The sequence below is a fragment of the Kryptolebias marmoratus genome, linkage group LG3, assembly GCF_001649575.2.
Source record: "Kryptolebias marmoratus isolate JLee-2015 linkage group LG3, ASM164957v2, whole genome shotgun sequence".
Classification (NCBI taxonomy): domain Eukaryota; kingdom Metazoa; phylum Chordata; class Actinopteri; order Cyprinodontiformes; family Rivulidae; genus Kryptolebias; species Kryptolebias marmoratus.
In genome coordinates, this window is record NC_051432.1 from 29099671 (window position 1) to 29121096 (window position 21426).

A 21426-nucleotide genomic window follows, 5' to 3' on the forward strand; every position below is an offset into this window, starting at 1 on the left:
CAAATCAGGTGAGTCACAACAGAGAAACATCTAAAACCTGCAGGACAGTGGTCCTCCAAGACAAGGATTGGACACCACTCTTCTAGATGCTAATCATTTTGGCAGCAGTTGGCTTTAGCAATATAGGAAGACAGACTTTATGTTGTGCAGGTTGTCCTACCAAAGTTGTGCTTTGGTCATATTCAAATAGAATAACTCATTTTCTACTTTTAATGTTGCATAAATCAGCATCAACTTGGTAGTTTGAGGAAACATTTTTTTTTCTTAAAACCTTGTTCAAAACATTCTTTAAGCAATTAGTATTTTTCTAATTCCACAAATAAAAACCTGTTGACAATTTTGCAAATACAATATTTGTATAACCATGTTTCCATTGGTGTCAAATTTGAGAAAACAATACAAGAAGGAAGGAACAAACACCTTGCTCTTCATAGTTTTGTTGTTTTTCTATATTTTTCTCGGCCACAGCATCCCTGTCATGTGCTGCCAGCTTCGTAAGAGTCAGACAAATATAAGTGTGTGTTTGTGTTACAGAATCCAGATTTGAAAATGGGTTACATGTGGTTTCAACTCATCAGGGATGTGTTAGCCCTCCTTCTGCTGATGTATCTTCCGTCTTTTACAAGCGTACTCTTTGTATCACGGCTGTGTGTTTACTTTATCTCCAGCAATGGTGAGGATGATAAGCACATCAGATAATTTCCCAGAACAAGAGCAAAGAAAGTAGCAGCAGCATCCTCACACCTGAGTGCCCTGACTGAAGGAAGATGCCATCAGAACACCGTTCACAACACGGAAGGAGGAAACGGGTTCAGAGCTGAATGAGCGAATGAACCACCTTGTTTGCTTTCACCTATCAACTGATTAATTCCTGAAAAGTTACATTTTTAAATCAACAAGAATTTTGTGAACAACACTGAAAATCTCTTTGTACTCACCTCCAGAGAGTACTCTCAGTGACGCTGCCGATGTGAAAGTCGTACAGTTTGGTAAGAATCAGGATCACCTGTGAGGACAAGAAAAATAAAGTTACAATCTTTTTTATCAAAGTAAGAAGCCACTGACTTCATACAATACTATATCACATCACAGATCTTTACCAGAATCTTCATTAAAGCATTTATAACTAGAGAAACCTGAATCTGAGTTGTTAAAATGAAAAGGATCAGAAGAGACAATAAAATGAGCAAAAAGGCTGAAAATATGAGAACATAAGCTAAAAATAGCCAAACAGATTGTGAAGTTAAAATCAACTAAACAACAGAAAAAAGTTAAATGACTAAACCAAGTCAAGCTGCAGTCGGGGAATCTTTTTTATTTTCATCACAGCTGAAAGGCTTTTGTGTGCTAATGACTCGAAACTTGTTTTTGTTTTTAAAAAAAGCAAACCAGCCAATAAAAAGTAAAGATTTATTATTTACTAGATGACAAATGATAATCTGTTATTCTAGGAGACTAACTATTGTTGTTTAATGAAACAAAAGAATACTTTTTAAATCGTAAAAAAATATTCTACCTTTGCATGAAGGATTAAACTTTGGTCTGACTGTGCTTTCAAACTAAAGTTGGTTTTAAAAAAAGGGAATTAAAATTCTTTATTTGGGACTAATAACTTTTACCACATGTGAGTGACTCTTGGTATTCTGTGGTAACATTTTAAGTTTTAGCATTTGACAGCTACCTAAATTTATTTATTTAATCTACTACTGTTTCTTTTTCAAGGGAGACCTGGTTAAGATGACACATCATTACAAATGTACAAAGTTACAAGCTAAAAAGCTACAGTTACTATTAAAATGCCTTAAAATAAAACAATAATCGATATAAATAAAAAAACAAGTCCAGCTGCTCTCTTCAGTTGCACAGGACTTTATCGGAGAAATTTCATCCAAGAGGGTCAAGAAGTTCCAGTTTAATGTGGATTTTAGTGAAAAGGAGGTTAAAGATGGGTTGGTTCAGACATTTTGAAGCAGTTTAGAGTTTTAATTTGCTAAAAGGAAACAAGTAATCATGATTGTGACGCATTCCTGTAAAGATAAATCTCTAAAACATCTCAGATGAGTAAAGACCCCTGCATGGAAATGAGATGACATCCCATCATGCTAACACCAGGACATCTCGTGGAAATCAAACATGTCAGAGAGGAACTCTACTTTGATAACATTCATTTTAATCTCTTTCAAGGCCATGATTTATTAGCTCACACATTAATAACCTGCAAACCACAAGATTGCAATTAATTGCCTTTTATTGGAATCTCCAAACCTGCAACGTATTTGTCCCTCCAAAAAGTACATACTCATTACTGCCTGCAACGAAATACCTTTTAGACTAAATTGAATTTTGTCTCAACAGCAGTTAGAAAAGCACTGCGAGGGAGAGGGAGTGATGAATTAGCATGTTGGGAGGCTGAGCTTTGCATAATTAGATCTGTGCTTATGTCACTTTCAAACCCAGCTCCTTTTATTTTCCTTGCTGAAGCACTTTACTGCCCTCACTTCAGTGAACTCTGCTCAAATCTTTGCTCTCTGTGATTTTGGAGGGATGGCAGGGAAGGTTCTGTACAAGTTCTCAGAGCAAATCACATGAAGGTCATAACAGGATGAGTTATCAGCTGTGATCCTCAGCAATGGGAAACATGGAAGGCAACACATCAACTCAGACTAGAAGGGAAGTTCAAACCCTAAGATTCACCTCGCTCACTTCAAAGGAATAAAATAAAACTAAATGTTGAATGTCAGAACTCTGAGCTGAGATGAGAATATTTGGGTCAGAAGTTCGACAACCAGTAGGATTTTTGTTTTTACCAATCACTTGCATTATTGTTAAAAATTCAAGATATTATGTGTATTTTGGACACAAACACCCCAGCAATGTGTTCAATGTTAAATATCAAACAGCATATCAAACATCTTGACTTTTTGTTCTCTGAATTTATAAAAGTCCAGATGTGAACGTAAAACATCCAACACGCTGTAAAACATCACACCGGGTCAGAAACAACATTACCAACTTCTGAGCCTTTTGGGGAGGGTGAAAACTTTAAAACCTAAAAAGTAGTACCTATAGATTCAGGACAAAACTAATCAAATTAAAAATAAAGTTGTTTTCAGCACAAAGTGATGATGGCCGTGTGCAAGAAGACAACAGTGTCTCTGTGTCTGTCTTGTACACATAAATAATCTGAAAACTAAGTATTGTTGTTTATTTGTTTTTTATTTTCTGTTTGAAAAGTATGTTTTCACACACAAACACTACTATTTATAGGCTACAGACATAAATGCAACTAAAACATCCAAAACCTTAAAGCCTGTATCTCAACCATTTCAGACTAGTTGCAGAATCAAAACGGTCAACCTTTAATTGCAGTTTAATAACTTTGTATTTATAGCATGTCTGTCATACGTACAGTGTGGGAAATTTGCATACAAATTGCACTAATGTCTGCCAACATGCTGTATATGAAAAGCTTTTGTCTTTTGACACATCAACCATCACATCAGTTTGAGTATACAGATATAATAAATGTTTTTTTGATATCAGTAAAGGGAAAAAAACACAAAGCTTATAGCCCAATCTGTTTTTATTTGACATTACAACCAGGATTTTGTGGACATTTTATAAACATAGACAGTTGTCTTACCCTCCTTCTGTTTGCAAGTCTGCTTTTCCTAACAAACGTGTTATTTTTACCCATCAGTCTGCGTGTTGAGTTCTGGCTGAACTATTTTCCTTCTCAGACTAAACGACAGCTTGTCCTCGTCATTAGCCGCCATGGCTGCTGTTAGCATCTCCTTCTCTGCAACAAGCTTCTACTTGTTTAAAGCAACCTGACAGGCTTGAATTGAGTCACTTGGCTGAAGGAGGGGGTGCAGGGAGTGTGGCCCCGCACTTCTCCGACAGAAGGCAGCAATCGTGCTGGACGAGAACTAAATAAAACTTGAAACAGCCGATGTCTTGGCATTCTCAACCTCTTGCCCTCATCAAATTTTTCAGCTCGCAGACTTTCCACCTCTCGCCGAGGCTCGATTTCTGCACGAGCCCTCTGAACTAGCCTGCTGCTCAGAAGGACCCATGATGGTACTTGTGGGAAGATGTGCCACATGCCAGAGAGACCCTTCAGCTAAGACCATGAACATATGGTTTCAGCCGAGAATGACTGCATTGCCAGGGACGGGGCAAAGCTAAAGAAGAAGAAATGGATTCTTGCTATTTGGCTGCAACCAACAGTAAAACTGGAAATGTGAGTTTTGTTGGAAGTGCACTTTTTGCTTGCTGCTCTGGAAATGACTGGATCTCACAGAAAGTGTGTGTGTTAGTGTGAGCTCATGGTAGCTTTGTGCTGTCAGAGATGTGTGTTTGCCTCTGTTAGGAGGGAGGTGACACACAGACATGAGTCGTTTCATTCCCTCATGACAGTTTGAATTTAAAATTCACATTGGACACCAGCTGAAACAAGAGCCCTTTCAAATGCTTCTAAAAAGACTCAAACATCTTTTCAGACAACAATAAAGGCCTCTTTTCATAGAATGTTTAATGTATTAAGCCTCAGACTCAATAAAAGCTTCGTGCTGATTTTCTTACATGCTTGTTCACAAACTCTATGATATTTATTCACCTGGTATGGGAGGACAAACTGGAGTTGGAAAATGTTTGGATGTGGTATCCTCAGTGAGCTCTCTCCCTTTAGAATCCCTTCTTGACTTTAAATTATAGAATAAAAACTGTCACACTGGACTCACACTAGACTCAGCAATTAACTAAGTTTGCAAAAAACATGAGCATTGAGAAACGTCCTCTACTCAAAAACCAAGTCATGATGCCAAACCCAGTTTTTATTATTGCTTTATTTCATCCCATACTAATCAGTCCTTTGGATGAAAAACTTCTCAGCTATTTTTTTTTCTTCAGATTATTAGTTTAATTGTAAAAAGGTGTCTCCTTTGATGTTTGGTAAACCAGAACAAGGATAGTGGGGTCGTTAAATGAAACCCAGCACTCAATGACTTTGATTTGGTTAACAAAAACTGACACAAATCAAAGATAGACTAAGAGGACCCCACTACCTTACAGGGCCTCCAAGACCAATCGTCTTCTAAGTTTAACAAATATGCATTTTCTTCCGAGTCAAATTCTAGATGCAGTCATCCTAACCAAACACACCTCCATCCATCAATTTTCTATATCCACCTGATCCTGTTCAGATCTTAGATCCTGTAGCCATGTGGCATTATCATTGTGCCTCATTGTTAACAAGAGAGTAGAAAATAACAAATATATATATATATATATATATATATATATATATATATATATTCATTCTGTAGTTTTCTAACATCAAACTCCATTTTGACACTTTTGTATTTGGGCTCCAATACTTTCAAAGATGTTTGCTTTGCACGCTGGCTTCCAAACAAAAAGCTCTCTGTGCAAAAAGCTCTCTGTTTCTTTGTACATGTCATGCTACTCAAGTATTGATACTCACACGGCTAAAACAAGCTTTTAGTAGTCTGCAAACATCAAGACACTGCACATCAAAATGGCAGCTGGAACTGATCATTATCTAGAAGTGATTAAGCTTCCCTCCCCCTCTGTGGTGTGTCAACAACAGAGCAATTACTTTATCAAATGGTGAGAGCTGTTTGTGTGACACAATGTCAACTGGTGGCAACAAAGTCACCGACTGACAGCAAGTCTGAAAAACACTCCATGCTTTTTGCAATTTGCCATGACTGGAGGAGACAATGGAAGCATTCACTGACATATTGTTAAGTGGATAAATAAACAGTAAGATAATTTGAAATAACTGCATGAATTGTAAAACAGAGCTTATATTAGAGGGAGGAAGTAAGAGAGAGAGAGATAGCACCTAAGATTCAGGATTAAAGACTGAAGAAGTCTAACTGCTTTCTATGAAACAACCCTGACTACAAAATGGAGTAAGAATCAGGTAATATTTAAACTGAAATTGCACATCATTCTGTTGTATAACTCGTTCTACACAGACAGATAACTTGGCACAAAACATGTTTTATTCAATGTCCTAGGACAGTCTGTCCCAGGTGGACATTCTTCATAAAATTAAAATAAATATGGACATGCCACTTAAACACATTTCTGCATTAGGACACCTGGTTGGAATTACAAATCCTCTTTCCTGGAACCTAAGCATAACCTTGCCAAAAACATGATTGTTTGTGCTGGAACACAGTCTCAGACCATACGGGAGAAGTAAATACCATCTAGATAAAACTTGCCTTACAATTAAACCTGCAACTGTTAGTGGCAGCTGAGATTAGCACTTGTAAAATAAGCTTTCTCTGCTTTCAAATAGTTTGTGGTTGTGCTGACTTTTGTTGTGTTATTTTAATTAGCCCTGCAGAAGCCAAGGACAAAATAAGCATGCATTGTGAGAAACATGAATAGCTGCAAGTTGGTCTGAGGTTTGGAGCAGTGGGTGGTAGTCGAAGAGGGGAGGGGATGTATGGATAGTGAGTATTAAATGTAAAATTGAATAATTATCTATAAATTTGAATGATGCTTTTGCTTAAAACTCACATCTCTAATGCATGGGAAAGTAAAAAGGTTTTGATGTTTATCACAGCTGCAGAAATCGTTGAACACTCTCTACATGCTTTTCTGCAGAAGCAACAATGTCAAGTCTTAATGTCAACACAAAAAATTGTGAGGGGGTTTGAGTGGAGGAAAAATAATGCACTTGGAGAACTGGTGTCATACTCTGTGTCTTCGCTTCAAGCTGTGTAGAGAAGGGTAATGTGTCAGGCATTTACATCAAAGGTGCACGGAACAGCACCCAAATCCATTATTATGCTCACATAAAAAACAGTACAAAGACAAAAAAAGGCTTAGGTAGCCTTGGGACACGAGTGATTCTTAACTAACATCATACAATTACAGCAAAAAGATGAAAAACATGAGGTTTCAGCTGATGCTCTGAATGTTCTGCATAAATTAAATGTATGTACAACTCCAGGAATGAAGGCCGTCAGCAGATGAAAAGAAATTGTTAAATGCCGTCTGTGGAGATATCGCCCCATCAAGGCCAGATCAGGGACGGGTCTGCAGCACCCTACCGCCCCCCTTCCTCCTCCTCAGACATCAGGAGCTCCTCTTCCTCGCAGCTCTCACTATCTGACTCACGTTTCCTTGTGCGTATGCCTCGTCTCATTCCTCGCAGCCTTCATGTGGATGCCATTCCTTTGTTCCACTGCTCTTCTCTCCCACCTGCCACATCTTTGTGTTTTCCTTGCAGCTAAAAGCCCTTTATCTCTGTTTATCTGGGCTTGTCTTCTCCCTTTTCCCCGTGCTCCGCTCTCCCTTCATTTTGCTCATACCTCTTATCTCTATTCTCTCTGTAGTTTCTCATATTTTCCTTGTAATGTGCCCCATCTGCTGCTCCTTACCTCCCCCCTCTCTCCAACACGTCTCCCTGCCTCTCATCATCTCTAACTTGTCTGTCTGCCTCTTCCTCCTCTTCTTGCTGCCTTATAGATCAATTTAGGCATTGATTTTGTCATTTGCACATTGAATGCCTAAGTGTAACCACTTTTAATGTAGTGTTTGTTTTTCTCAGCAACAGAAAAGTAATGCAGTCAGTGTCCATTCTGAAAGTTTATTGTTATATTAATGTGTTCTTAAAATAACAGCCCCTTGAGGTGATTGTAACAACTTGTCACATTTTTACCTGCTGGATGAAGGCAAATAAAGGGCGATAATGTTGTTGCCTGTCTGTCTGTTAGCAAAATATCTCATAAACCACTGGACAAATTTGCAGAAAATGATAATTAAATCAGCATCTTTGTGTTTTGTCACTAAGAGATGGAATCAAATCAAAGACAACGGTGCAAACAAATCTTCGTTATGTCATAATTTAATTACTGTTGTAGAAAATAAATTGTAGCTTTGTGAAATTTTATTATTCATCCCCAGCTTCTATGTAACATATCATTGTGGTAATAAACTTTTCATTGGCCTGTTTTATAAAACTGATCCTGAGTTACCTGCTGAAGCCCAAACTCTGTTGTGAGGAGAAGGTCAGCTGACGTTGATGCTGGGAGTGAGATCATCTGCTGCATCACGTAACCTTTCAAATACAAATAAACTTGCCTTCCCCCTCCCCCCCCCCGCTCAGAAAAGTTTGAAATGTTTTTGAACATGTAGTATCCTCCCCTTAGCTTCAAATACTTAAAGATGGAGAAGTTACCATAACAACCAGTGTCTGAGCAGCAGCTGCAAACAGAACTTCAGCCACTCCAGATCCAAAGTTTCTGAAAATCTGTCTTCAGAGAGGATTTATCATTTCAGGACAAACGTAGTCCGATGAGGATGACACAAGAATGCAGAAACAGACCCACAATCTCCAAGATGCTCAGCTGCTCTGCTTTCCCTGCCAGCCTGGACTCAGACCACGAGATGCAGGGCATGAGATAAAACATGATTCATCCATGAAAAAATGCACGTTGCCCTTCGCCGTTCAAAGTTTTACAAGACCATCTTATGCTGAGAAATGAGAGCTGATTAGCTGCGATATTTCACATGTTCTAGTAGCAGTTACAGTATTTGCTATGGATGACTATCAGCTACTACCATGCTAAATCTTCACTCCGTATCTGTAAATGTTACTGAGATGCAGACATTTCTGTCTCCTAAGATTGCTTTTCTGTGGCAGCCATCTTGAATCAGATTGGCTCCAAAAGTTAATCAGTTGTAAATGTAAATCTAGTAATTGTTCAGTGGTTCATGAGATATTTTGCTAACAGACAAATTAACACATGCCTATACACACACAAAACCATCACTGCTCTTAATTTGTCAGTGGACAATAAATATAAGAACTGGCTGGAGATCCTCAAACTCAGGCTGTGGTTTTGAAGCTTTTTTTTGTCATTCCTTACAATAAAAAGGAAATCTAAAATGAAACATGCCACAGATGTTTGTCCAAAAATGAATTAGGTTATAAAATAAATATCTGCAGATTCTAAAAGGAGTCACTGTCGTGTTAAACTGGCACTGGAAAAATTATCGTCTTTAAAGTGTTTATCTGAGGAGAGAACAACTTCAACTCCATTACTTATCATTTTCACCAGGGACACCAACGATTACTGTTTCTTTTTTTCCTTTTTCCCATGATGCATCTGTCTCAGAGCAGATCACGAGGAAGTCAAGTGAGGCAAACATTAACCGCTTGGCCATAAAGGTTGCACCTAGGGGTTGGAGCTTATCACGGTGCAGACTCTCAGACTTAACTCCATCAGAACATGAAGGAGACGACGGATAGAAAAATCAAAGATTCAGACTGAGCAGACATCAAAGACGTCCTGTAGCACAAAAACTATAAGAATATATCTACGGCTTAAAAAAGAACAGAAAAGCAGTGCAGATTCCTTTGTTCCAGCATCTGATTTTTCTTTATTTTTCCATCTTATCATAAAATACGTTGGAGGGTTCATGTAGTGGGAGCCCACAGTGACAGTCTGGAATATGTTCAAACACTCTGGATTTCTCTGAGGGAAGTGTTTAAAAAATGGCAGCTCTACATGTTCACTAATTAGTTAACAGAGCTCTTGGAAGCAGGTCAAAGCTCGTGTTGAAAAATGTAGAGCGGCAGAGTTTGAGCTCAGATCCTGTCCAACACAGGCTGTTTCTATTTATTCAAATAAAATAAAAAATGTTTGCCAAGAAATCGCCCAGACTGATGATTCGAGACAGAAGTCTCAGGAGAAATGATTATACCAAAAAATATTTTTATTTCAGATGAGTATAATAAATCTAATAGGATTACAATAAAATATAGTTTTAACACAGATTTTTTACTGTTGATGTTTTGAAAGTTAATTTATACAGTATATTCTGTGTTATATTGGTTAGGGTTAAAATCAATGTAACGTTATAATAAAAATTTAATTGTTAATAAACTGTAAACAAAAGATGTTATTTTATACGTTGGCTAAATGTCCAACCAAAGTTTCTGTCCTGTCTCAGTGAAATGAAGTCCAGACTCTGAGCAGAGCTCTGGTCAGACCAACATGGAAAAGCCTTCATTACTTAAAGTACTCAGGGTTGCCAGATAGGAAATGATGAAATATTGTACTGTCACTTTATAGTTTGAATACTTTGACCTAAAGTAATGTATGTGCTGAGTGCTAATTTTCACATTCTGTGTGTGTGTGTGTGTGTGTGGGTGTGTGTGTGTGTGTGTGTGGAGGGAGGTGGGTGGGGGGTCTTAAACAAATTCTTGTAGCATTTCCTCCGTTTGAATGACCTGTCAAAGTCAAAAACAAGTCAGCCAAACACTTAGATAACCTCTGGAGGGTTGATCCAATCAGACTTCAGGACAGTCAAACAGATGAAATGCTGCAAGAGTTTGTTTAAGACACACACACACACACACACACACACACACAAATGCACACTCACCACAGATGTTAGTTTGGGTCAAAACACAATCGTTCTAAAGGACGAGCACGCGGTCTGCAGGGTCAAATTGGACTTTCTGATGATCAACCACAGCTTTACATCCATCCATCCATCCATCCATCCATCCATCCATCCATCCATCTATTCATCCATCCATCCTTCCATCCTTCCATCCATCCATCCATCCATCCATCCATCCATCCATCCATCCATCCATCCATCCATGCATGCATGCATCCATCCCTCCATCCATCCATCCATCCATCCATCCATCCATCCATCCATCCATCCATCCATCCATCCATCCATCCATCCATCCATCCATCTTTAGTGCTTACCTGTGGTCGGGTCACGGAGGCAGCAGGTCTAAGAGAGGAACCTTGACATCTTGGCAGCTTAGTTAAACTGTTATTTTTGTTGCTTTTTAACATTTATGAGCTGCTAAAACTTGAAAAAATATATGTTTACCACCTTCATTAAATGATGTTTCTGTTGACTGTAAATGTTTAAATGTCAAAGAGGAAATCAAGCCAGGACTATCTGAAAACATCCTGAGATCATCCTGGTATCTTGATTATCACTCAGTTAAAGAGACATCCACAATCCTTCATTCACTTTTAAAACTTCTTATCCAGACTGTGTAAATATCCAGATATTTAAAGTGAACATTTATCTTTGTACATAAAAGTAGTGAGTTCTGAGTAAAAACAGGGTTTTTTTCATCTGAACGCTCCTATAATATTAGTACATCTGTGTTCAGTCAAAGAGCAAGAAAATCACAAAGGTCACTGAATGTTTTTCTTTATAAAAAAGCTTATTAAAAGCTTTTATTTTTCTCAATAAATGAAGAAGCTACAGTATTTTGTCACAGGTAGAGACAGCTCTGGTTTTTGGTTACATTTATCTGTCTGGCATTTAAAAGTCCCATTTTTATTTAATGAAAGTTTTATTTTTCTCATAAATACAAAACTTAAATTTAAAGTTCATTTGAACAACTAAAACTAAATCTTTTTTCCTCATTTTTCCAACTGATGGAAGGATTAGGCCGAGGTCCATGTTTCCTAAAACTTTCTAAAATGTCCCTTATTCTCCACCTCTTTGGAATCTCTTCCACCTGCTCCCTACTCTCACTACAATAGGTCAGGTTGTTGTGATTCACCCATTCACAGCCTTATCTTTATCAAACACTCACAATGCAGCAGTTTTCTCACCTTGACACAGTGAACAACTTGTGGAGTGAATAAGCTATACTTTACTGTACAGATTATTGTAGTTTAAAAATAAAAACTAAAAACTCATTGTGCGCAGTTTTCAGCCAACCACGCAGCAGGTGCTGAAGAATTGGTTGGTATTTTTTAAGTGGAAAATGTCAATTTAAAGTTTGGTTTAAAAAAATAGCAACTGAAGGAAAATGAAAAGAAATGAGAAAGTTTTTACCTGACTGAAGCATTTTGTGCTTCTTGCCAGAGGGAACCAGGCTGCCTGATGGTCTGTAACTCACAAGTGACAGACTCCCAGCTGTGAAATATATTCTGTGTAGGACTTTTTGGGGGCAGAAAAAGGAAAATGGTCACTTTTTTTGCAAATTAGTGTGAAAAATAAATTTACAAGTGGAAGGAGTCAGACTTGGTGTGGGAAATGTCTTCTGCCAAAGCTTTGTGACTGCCGAACATTTACTCTTTTTAAAAAAACAGAGTTTAAACCAAGACACAGTGTGCTCATTTATCACAATCAAGACTTTGGGCTTTAATTATCAGAAAGTGTTAATCACCTGGACAGTTGTAAGTCTGCACATCTTTAAACACAAGCAACAGTCTTCTTCTGCTACACTAAGTCTGAATAAGCACAGATACATCAGTCCTGATTAAAGGGACATATTGCTTTTCATTCTTTAAACGAGCGACAGCAATTAGCATGAGGCTGTCAATTTCATTTTCACATTATTCTACTTTTCTTCTTCAACAATTTCTCTCCGGTAATGCGTTCCAGTCTGGTGGCAGCGGGAGCGGAGAGCTTTCACCGCAGGCCCATTCATGTGTCGCAGCAAATCGTCTCAAAAGGTGACACGATATGAAGGCAGCAGGACAGCTGATTAACACCAGGCTCCAATCTTAAACTCTTAATTACATTTTTTTTCTTCCGCTCTGACACCGTCTTCTGACTCCTCGTGGTTCTCACTGATGGGGTTGGACGAGGGAGGAAGTGAGGAGAGAACCGCTCGGTGACTGATGACATCTCATCTGTAGGTCTGCAGGTGCGCCCAGATAGATGCTGCAGACTCATTAAAAGCCTCAGAAGTCAGCTGGATGTAATAAAACTGCAGTAAGTTGTCCTATCAGGGACATTACGTGTTCCACCAAGCACTTGATCCGTCGGTACCGGGCTGCTCGCTGATGGCTCAGCAGCTGCTGACGATGACATCTGTGCAGGTTTAACGGACACTTCAGGGTGGTGCTGATGCTGCGCTGCGCTCCATCCATCATGCTTCCACCTGGCTCCTCAGCCGTGTTTGGGGAATCATTTGAGGCCAGATAAGTCTTCTTTTGAACTGTGAACAAACTTTATGGGATAGATAAAACTGCAGAAATGTTGAAGGATACCAAAGCAGCTCCTGCTTGAAACTCAAACTTCCATCAACTTTCTTCTCTAAAGAGTTCCTGTGAAATAATCTAAGATGATAAAATGGCCAACGTTTGCATGTGTGAACTGTCGTCTGAACTTTTCAGTCAGCTGAAGTCTGTGTGATCATTGGTTTAATGATAGTATCAGTATTGTTGTACCTTTCTGTGTCATGCATGTGGATCTGCAGATATGGTTTCTTTGAACGTATGTTTGACTAAAATGTTTATTCTTTAAAAAAAGACAAACAGATAAATAAATCAATAAAACATGGTTGGATTAAACTTGCACAGTGATCCCAAACAGAAAAATAAAACAAAACATTTAAAAGCAGTAAAGATTTTTGAGGATTCTGTTGATTTTATTATCATAAGGTACCTGTAGCTACATTCAGACAGAAAGGTAATAAAAGACTGTCATTAAGGCCAGATTCCATGCAGGGGAACATTCACCTCCCACTGAGCTCCACTTTGCTGCTGCCTGATTCAGTAACTGCAGGTCATCTCAGAGACAAGTCAACCAAACCACTTAAAACCCTCAGAGGGCGGATCCACTCAGACTTTAGGACAAAAACGAGTTTGTTTAAGATCTAATGCAAAGAGTTGTTTTATTATTTGAAACATTATGAATACCTTTTATTTGAACTTAAATACTTTGTAGCTTCATGGTGAGAATCACCTATTTTGACTCAGTCGGATCTTCTGTCATCATGGCCGACAGTTCCCAGCTGAGGAAAGGCTGCGCCAGTGTACAGAAGCTGGCATCAGTTGGCACAAAAATCTGTTTGTGTGTGAGGGGAACAGACCCGAGCCGACCCGAGCCGACCCGAGCCTACCCGGGCTGCAGTCAAACAAACATGTTTGAAGTTCTGGAGCTGAATCTGGACGCAGCCAGTTAGTGTGACCTGATTACCGACCCAACTCCAAACACGTGTTCCCAACAACCAGTGACAGAGAGAGGACAGGACGCAGGAAATAGAGTCAGAAGCGGGAATATCAAAACAACCGTAGAGTCCACACTGCAGATGTCGACTCCTCCTCGACTTGAGCCAAACCTTTTTATTTCTGAGCAGATAACCGTGCGGACGACAGGAACAGAGGGCAGATTGTCCACCATGTTTGTTTACCCTTTAAAATGTCTGCCTTGGAAGAGTTTGATGTGTTCAATTAGCTTTGGTTGGTGTGATAACCTCGTCAGTTAAGTGTGTGATCCCGTCTTTCATTCATCAACCAAAAATCTGCTGCAACCCGTCTGTTAGAGTGAGCTCCAAGTCTTTTTAAAACCTGTAAGACTCTGAAAGTCGTGTAGTTTGTCCCCAGCTTCAGATTTACGGACAGCTGGCTCCTTCAGTGGTTTCTTCAGAACATTTCTGGTAAGCTGTGAAACACACTGCTGGTCAGAACTGATAGATATTGTTGATCCAATTAGATTTTTAGACATTTTAAAACCTGCCAAAAGTTGGTTTACCTGGTTAAATCTAAATTATGACCTGATAATTTATCTAAACCTGCCTGAAGGAGTCACTTGATCTTAAACTCTCTGAGCAAAATCAGTTTTCACAAGTCCAATCAATTAGACACAATTAATTTTCACTTCTTTCCACTGTCAACGACAAAAAAGCAATTTTAACTCATGCATGACATTGAATGATTTGGTTTTATCACATGAGAGAATGGAAAAAAAAGACTTTTCAAGCAGGCGTTATATATCCAGCCAAGCTTCAGTGCAGCTGCAAGAGGCTCTCCATAAACCAATTAGAGGAAGAAAAGGTCATCCAACAGCCTTGGAGAAAAGAGATAAAAGCCTGATTGTATTGGCTCAATCGCTAATTTTGACCAACACTTTTCACTTATTCAGCTGAGCGGAGAAGCAGAGAGGAGAGATGAGCCGATGTGCTCGTTTCTGCCAAACTCAGAATGTTTCTGATAAAACCAGCAAACTGATCAAAATGGACTGCAAACACTCATATGATGGTGAATGGACCCAAAAGATGAAAAATGATCACAATCTATAATGAAATTTTGTAAGAATAACAACATGAGACATGAGTTGTTTATCAAGGGAAACAAGAGGGAGGAGCAGCGAGCTGCTGCAGACGCCTCACACCGGCTTTATTTGGCTCTTTAACTGACTGTTTCTCTGTGCGATTATTTGTTCAGTGTAACCTGTTTAACATATAAACCAATCACTTTCATCAAGCTGAGATTAGATTAGATTTGCTTTATAGCAGAGTAAAAATACATGATTTATTCATAGAAGAGGAGCTACCAAAACCAATTTAACAAGAGATTATTAATCAACAGCTGGTGCAGAGTTGTGTGTAACACTGCATTACATGTCATATCCACATTCTGTGTAAAGATTATTAATGTTCTACTATCACAGATTTAAAGAAAAGAAAAGAAACTACACATTAGAGACTTGGGTCATCAAAAGCAGTAATAATCTCTCTTTACTCAGTACTTTTACTATTTTAAAGCTCTAACCAGGTGGATTTTATTACCCAACTTTATGTTTTTAAATACAGTCTTGGTCAGAAGATTCACAATTATTGGGTAGCGTATCAGATGAGTTTGGTGCTTTTAATGATTTATTTATTTGAATTATTCCTTTTACAGGTAGAATGATTATATAACATACAACTTCAATGACTTTCTTTTATTTTATTGAATATTTTTTCAAAATCAGGCTCAAATATATCCATACAGTCACGTAAATCTGTAAAGTGGGGCTGAAGGTTCTAGAAGGTCTGTTGACTTAAAAAAAAAAAAAAAAAAGCAAAGCTTACCTTCGTGTTAGTGATCATGATTGAATGCAGCTGGTATTTGACCAATATTGATGTCTGGTGGAGCAGCAGTGTCTCTGTCCACAGTGAGGCCAGTTTCACAGCACCACGGACTGAAACGACCAAAAAAGAAGCTCCTGTTCCAGAAGCTGAATTAAAACCTGCAGCTGTCCACTTGGAGAAGAGAAATGTCTTCTGGAGAAAAGTAAGATGGTCAGACGAGACAAAGATTGAGCCGTTTATAGCCACATTGTAACAGATTCAGTTTTCTTGACCATCTTATGTGTTGCTGTTCAACTGGGCTGTGTTCTTTCTGTATAAAATCAGTTGTTGTTGTTCCAGTCTTTACATGTTCTGTCTTTTTTATGAGGGAAACAAACAAGAAGCTGAACAGTCTCTAATCAGATGAGTCATCTTTGTTCTCAGAGTGAGAAGCACAAAAAAATATTTCATATATACTGTATATATATATATATATATATATATATATATCACCATCAGAGAAAAGCTTCAGGAAACAAACTAATATGTCCAGAATCTGCAGGTGGAGCCATTTTCATCCATGACTGTAGAATAACTCCCAGAACACAGAATTATCCAGGATTTTTTTGCAAAGAGTTCATCTTTTACACACCTTGCCCCGTATTAAACCTGCCTCACCTGGTTCTCTTTGTATCTGCACCAGCAGTGCTTCACTGTAAATAGAAAAGTGAGGTAATAACTGCGTTAGAGAGGAGGAATGATGCTTTGCAGTTAAGTCTCTCCAATGGGCAGGTGTATCACTGAGGATGAGCTCTCATCATCAACTCGGAGGATTAAAGGCCCAACTCAGAGGAGCAGACCGTCTGCAGATCAGGTGCAATTCAGCAGCTCGGAAACTTTGCCAGTTAAAGGAGGACATATTCCTCCATCCTCTATTTTTTTTTTTAACAGTCTTTCCCCTGTTGGATATTTTGCTGCCCCCTATCTCTATCTCCTGCCCTCATTTCTTTCACGCTGTCTGAAAGTTCGGGGCTTTCATTGACTTGGCTGACTCTCTCCGGACTCGGAGGACCACTGAAGATGAGTCTTCCAATCCTGAAGCTGACATCTCTTCTCAATTAAAGTCTGGCACCTCAGCTGCACACTGGAGGACTTTAGTGCTCAATTAAAAGCAGAATTTGGTCCTTTTGTAGAAAAAAAGAAAGAAAAAAACCCTCGGAGCTAAATTTAGAAACTGATCTGCTTTTCTTTAAGAGTTTAAAAAGAATTTTGATTTTAATGATGCACCCATGATGATTGTAGTGCAAAGTGACTAAACTGGTTGGACTAAGATTGTTCTTAAAAGTAAACGATAAACCAGGGAGGGTTTGTGAAAAATAAAAAAGAAAGACTGTCTCAGGAGAAAGTCCTGCTAGATGAAGAAAATCTAGTTGTATCTAATTAAATAATGTGCTGCTTCAGTTTGCAGCCAAAAAGAACAACGGACAACCAATGTTTATAACCGCTTTTCTTTTCAATATCTATTGTGTAAACAAGCAAACTGAAAATAAATGAAAAACAGAAACAACCAAAACAAATACAAAAACAGCACAATATGTTAATAACTGACAGAAAATAAATGCTCTATATTATGTATAAATATGAAATTGAATGATTAGATTCCTGAAAATGAAATTATGGATAAATGCAGTTTATCTGCTGAGCAACAAACAGGCAGCAGAATGAATCTGTCAATTTTGCATCCTATAAAAATAACTAAATAAATAGATTTAGAAAACAAATAATTACTTTATTACCACCACTGATTAAAATCCAAGTAAAAAAATATGACTAAACTATTTTGTTTGTCTTGTGCAATGCTGTTTTATTTAAAAAGACTTAGAATAACTTTAAAAATAAAGTATATGTACTGTCTGAATATGAAGTTTATTTATTGACACTATTTTCTGTTTTATTAAAATAGAAGCTTATAAATATGAAAATATGCCTGCAACTGTGTAATAATGTGATGGATATTAAATAAAAAGTCTGAATCACAGAACGGGGAAGAAGTGATGTTTTAACAGGCTTTTATTCTTCCTGCTCCTTTTCAAACTTTTTATTGTTTTTCTCTTTTTGATCATTTAAGGAACCTGAGCAGGACTGGTTCGGACCACAGGTGAAGGAAACAAATCCTCATCAGTCGGTCCTGAAGTTATCCACTTCATGAAAGGCAGAACTGATCTGCAGCATCAAGTCCGATAATAAAACCGCTCCAACGCCAGAAAGCAAACCTTGGTAAGTTCTCAGAAACGTGAGCTGGACAAACAGTGGATCTTAATCTGTACAGAATCTCTGAAAGGGTTTTCAAAAATGAGGAAAAATCAAAGTTTGAAAAAATAAGAAGAGTTTGCAAATGTTTTGGAAAGTTTACAAGACTTAAAAGATGAACATTATGTGGTTTAATCTTCAGAAATATTTAAATTTAATCTGTGATTGTGTAAAAACTGTTAAAGATCTTTAAAAAAAAACAGTTCAGTCCAATTTTCTGTTTGAGCTGTAGAGCTTCAAAAAGGCTGACTTTACTTACTTTTTACTTCAAAATCCTATTTTTGGGTTATTTGCTAATATTTTCTATGCTGCTGTTTGATTACAGCCACTAAAACTCATAGCACAGCATCTGCTGTTACCAAACTTTAATGAATAAAAGAGAAAAGTAACGCAGCAGCCATAAAACCAGGCAGAGACAATCGTTTTGTGGATAAAATGTTTACATTTTTTGATTTCAGAAAAAAAAGTCTTACACCAGTCAGACACCATCGAGGATGCTGTCTTAGGTTTTCCAGAGCTGTGGAAGGAGTTACAAACTGAAAACTGGGAAAAAACAAACTGGGAGAAAAACTGGAAAATAGCTTTGAGGATACAATCCTTATATATTTGCATCTTTAATAATTTTAGTTCATTAAAGGCATTCATGTATAAAGAGTTATTTTCTTTCTCCTCCTAACTAAACTGATGCACACACTGCACTTTTGCAGAAATGTAAACTTTCAGGGCAATGATTTAAAGACACAATGGTTATCTACAAACAAATATTTCTTAATTAAAATAAAAAAGCTAACATCCAAACAGACGGTCGAATGTACCTTCTGATCAGAAGCTGCTATCGATGTTTGTTCAACAGTTTAAACCAGTTTCTAAACTAAAGTTAGACAAATTTTAAAGTTCTAGGATGATATGTCCATTCAGTTTCATATCAAGAAACCATTAATATAAAACTAAAGCAAAACTTTACAGTCAATTGTGCTGCAGGCTAATTCACTTTGTTATGGTTTAAAAAGTTTTAATTATTCTTTTAAAACCCAGATTTCCTGCTCTCTACAGCAGGAAACCTGGAATGAGAAAATAAAATAAAATAACATTTCAGGTGACAAATTCTGCCTCCAAACACAAATATCACATCTAAAGGAGAAAAAAATCCCTGAGAAAACTCCATTTCTTTCCAAGTGGTGTAGGAATGAGAGCTAAAAGGCTGGCTGTCAGCCCACAGGGGCTGGTTGAACTATGGTAAACAGACGAGAGTTATGTGTTCAGCAGAAGACAAACAAAACATTTAATATAGCTGTTGGGAACAGCCATGAATCCTTGTGTCTTTATGTGTAAGAGGAGCCTGGAAGCACTGCACATTGGACTATAAATCCAAAAAAGCGGGATTTTATGTAGATTGTGAAAATCAATCAATCGACGCAGCTGAAAGTTAAAAAAATGGCATTTTTTTAAATGTATACTGTGTTTGGAAGTTTGTCCTTTTTCCCATGAAGTGAAACAGTCCTCCTGAAAATCAATGTTTGGTTTTTATTTCTGATACTTGCCACTGAGCTCAGATTCTCTGCAGCGTCAGAGTTTCTTATCAAATCGATCCAACGATTTAACTTTACTCACTCAGGGAAAAAAATCTACTTTGTGTAAAATGTAAAGAAAAGTTTGATTTTATTTCTCTTCTGTTTACTCTCGTTGTGTTTTCTATACAAACACAGATCAAATATTGGCTTTCATGTATTAGATGCTGTTTGCTTTCAGAAGGATCTCTGTGGAAATTGCCTTTTCAGTCCAGTGGCAACAGCAAATTGAACAAAACATAAAACCGTATTCTAATTATATTTTACAGAACCAAAGTGCAAACAGTGTGACATTACATCTGAATAAAGCCCAACTTTACTCTGAAACACAGATTTCAGATGCACTGAGGGTATTAATAGTTTGTTAGCGCAGGGACAAAGTTTTGTCCTGAAGGCTTTTAAAATCTCAGAATGACTTGCCAGCTGGTCTGAGGTCAGCGTTTAGCTCTTTTAAGGCGAATGTTTCCATCCTATGCTGTAAAAAACAGAACCTAAAGAAAAAAATTACAAGAATGTGCAAAACATTTCAGACTGAAATCTCATGTTTTACTTTAACGCAACTGCTGAAGTTTATAGGTTCTCAATTCAAACTGAGTTCAAAGCTTTTATACTGAAGACAGTTGTTCCTTTTTTGTGTACTGAACTCACATGCAAACCAGTCTCCCTCCCCTCATTCTGAGGGTCTTTGTGGCATGATCCACTTGAATTTTAGTCTTCTGCATGAAGGTGTTAACTGGAGTGAAACGGTCCAGCCTGAATCCTGCTGAGCTGCGACTCTTGGTGACTATTTGAAGAAACAAAATTATGAAAAAAAAATACACCTGCAATCACATTGAACTGGTGCTTACAGCATGGTAACCTGCAAAGGGTGAAAGAGATCTAAAACAACTAAAATGTATGGTTTATATTAACATATTGATGTCCCGATTTAATTGCTGGATTTTTTTGTCCACGACCTTTTTGTAGATGAGAACTAATTCTTAAACATTTTACCAGGTAAAATAAAGGTTAAATAGTTTTTAAAAATGTCACAGGATTTCTTGTCAAATTAAAAACTGTCTCACAAACACAAAGAAAAATCCTGTCTAGTGATTTTAGTGAAATTTGAACTGAAGATGTCTTCACCACTTTAAATTGTTGAACTCAGCAGTCCACAAACTCAGCAGGCACTAGGACCATGTGGCATGTCCCCGCCTGCAGCCCGAGCCTCTGCAGCTACGTGCTGCGAGGAAGAGTCTCTGTCAGACTTAAAGCTGAACCAGTTATTAATTTGTTAGTTTGGAGGAAAAGATTTGAATAAACTTTGAGGAAAGATGAAACTGTAACCTTCAGTTTGGTCAGGTACCGTTGAAGCAGTCTGAATTTATTCACAAGATTTAAAATCCTATAAACTGACAGAAATTTGTTTTTTCCATATCTGGAGTCGCTACATTTTTAACCATTGAAGTGCTTTGTGTGAACATTCAGATTTTCTATTTGGTAGCAAATTATATTAAAGACTACTAACCGGGTTAATGATACTTGTTTGAGAGTTAGTGTCAGGGAACCTGAAAATAAGAATGTTGGGATTATTATTACTCCACTACTTAGCATTTCCTAAGTCTTTGATGAAAGCACTTTCTAATGCAAGTGCATGTGAAGAAAAAAGAGCCAAGCAACTAAAAATATCATAAATAACTGTTTCCTAATGCAATGATCACGTTTACTGAAACTGGATGATAAACA

The 21426-nt window shown here is 37.7% G+C and overlaps 1 protein-coding gene across 1 annotated transcript in view; it reads right to left on the reverse strand.

The window, feature by feature from the left end:
- The window catches only part of sorcs3 (sortilin related VPS10 domain containing receptor 3), a 205812-nt gene that overhangs the window by 121380 nt on the left and 63006 nt on the right, over positions 1–21426 (reverse strand). The window contains exon 2 of the mRNA XM_017433896.3: positions 939–1006. Coding sequence (XP_017289385.1) covers positions 939–1006 — 68 coding nt within the window. The remainder of the gene's footprint in view (positions 1–938; positions 1007–21426) is intronic.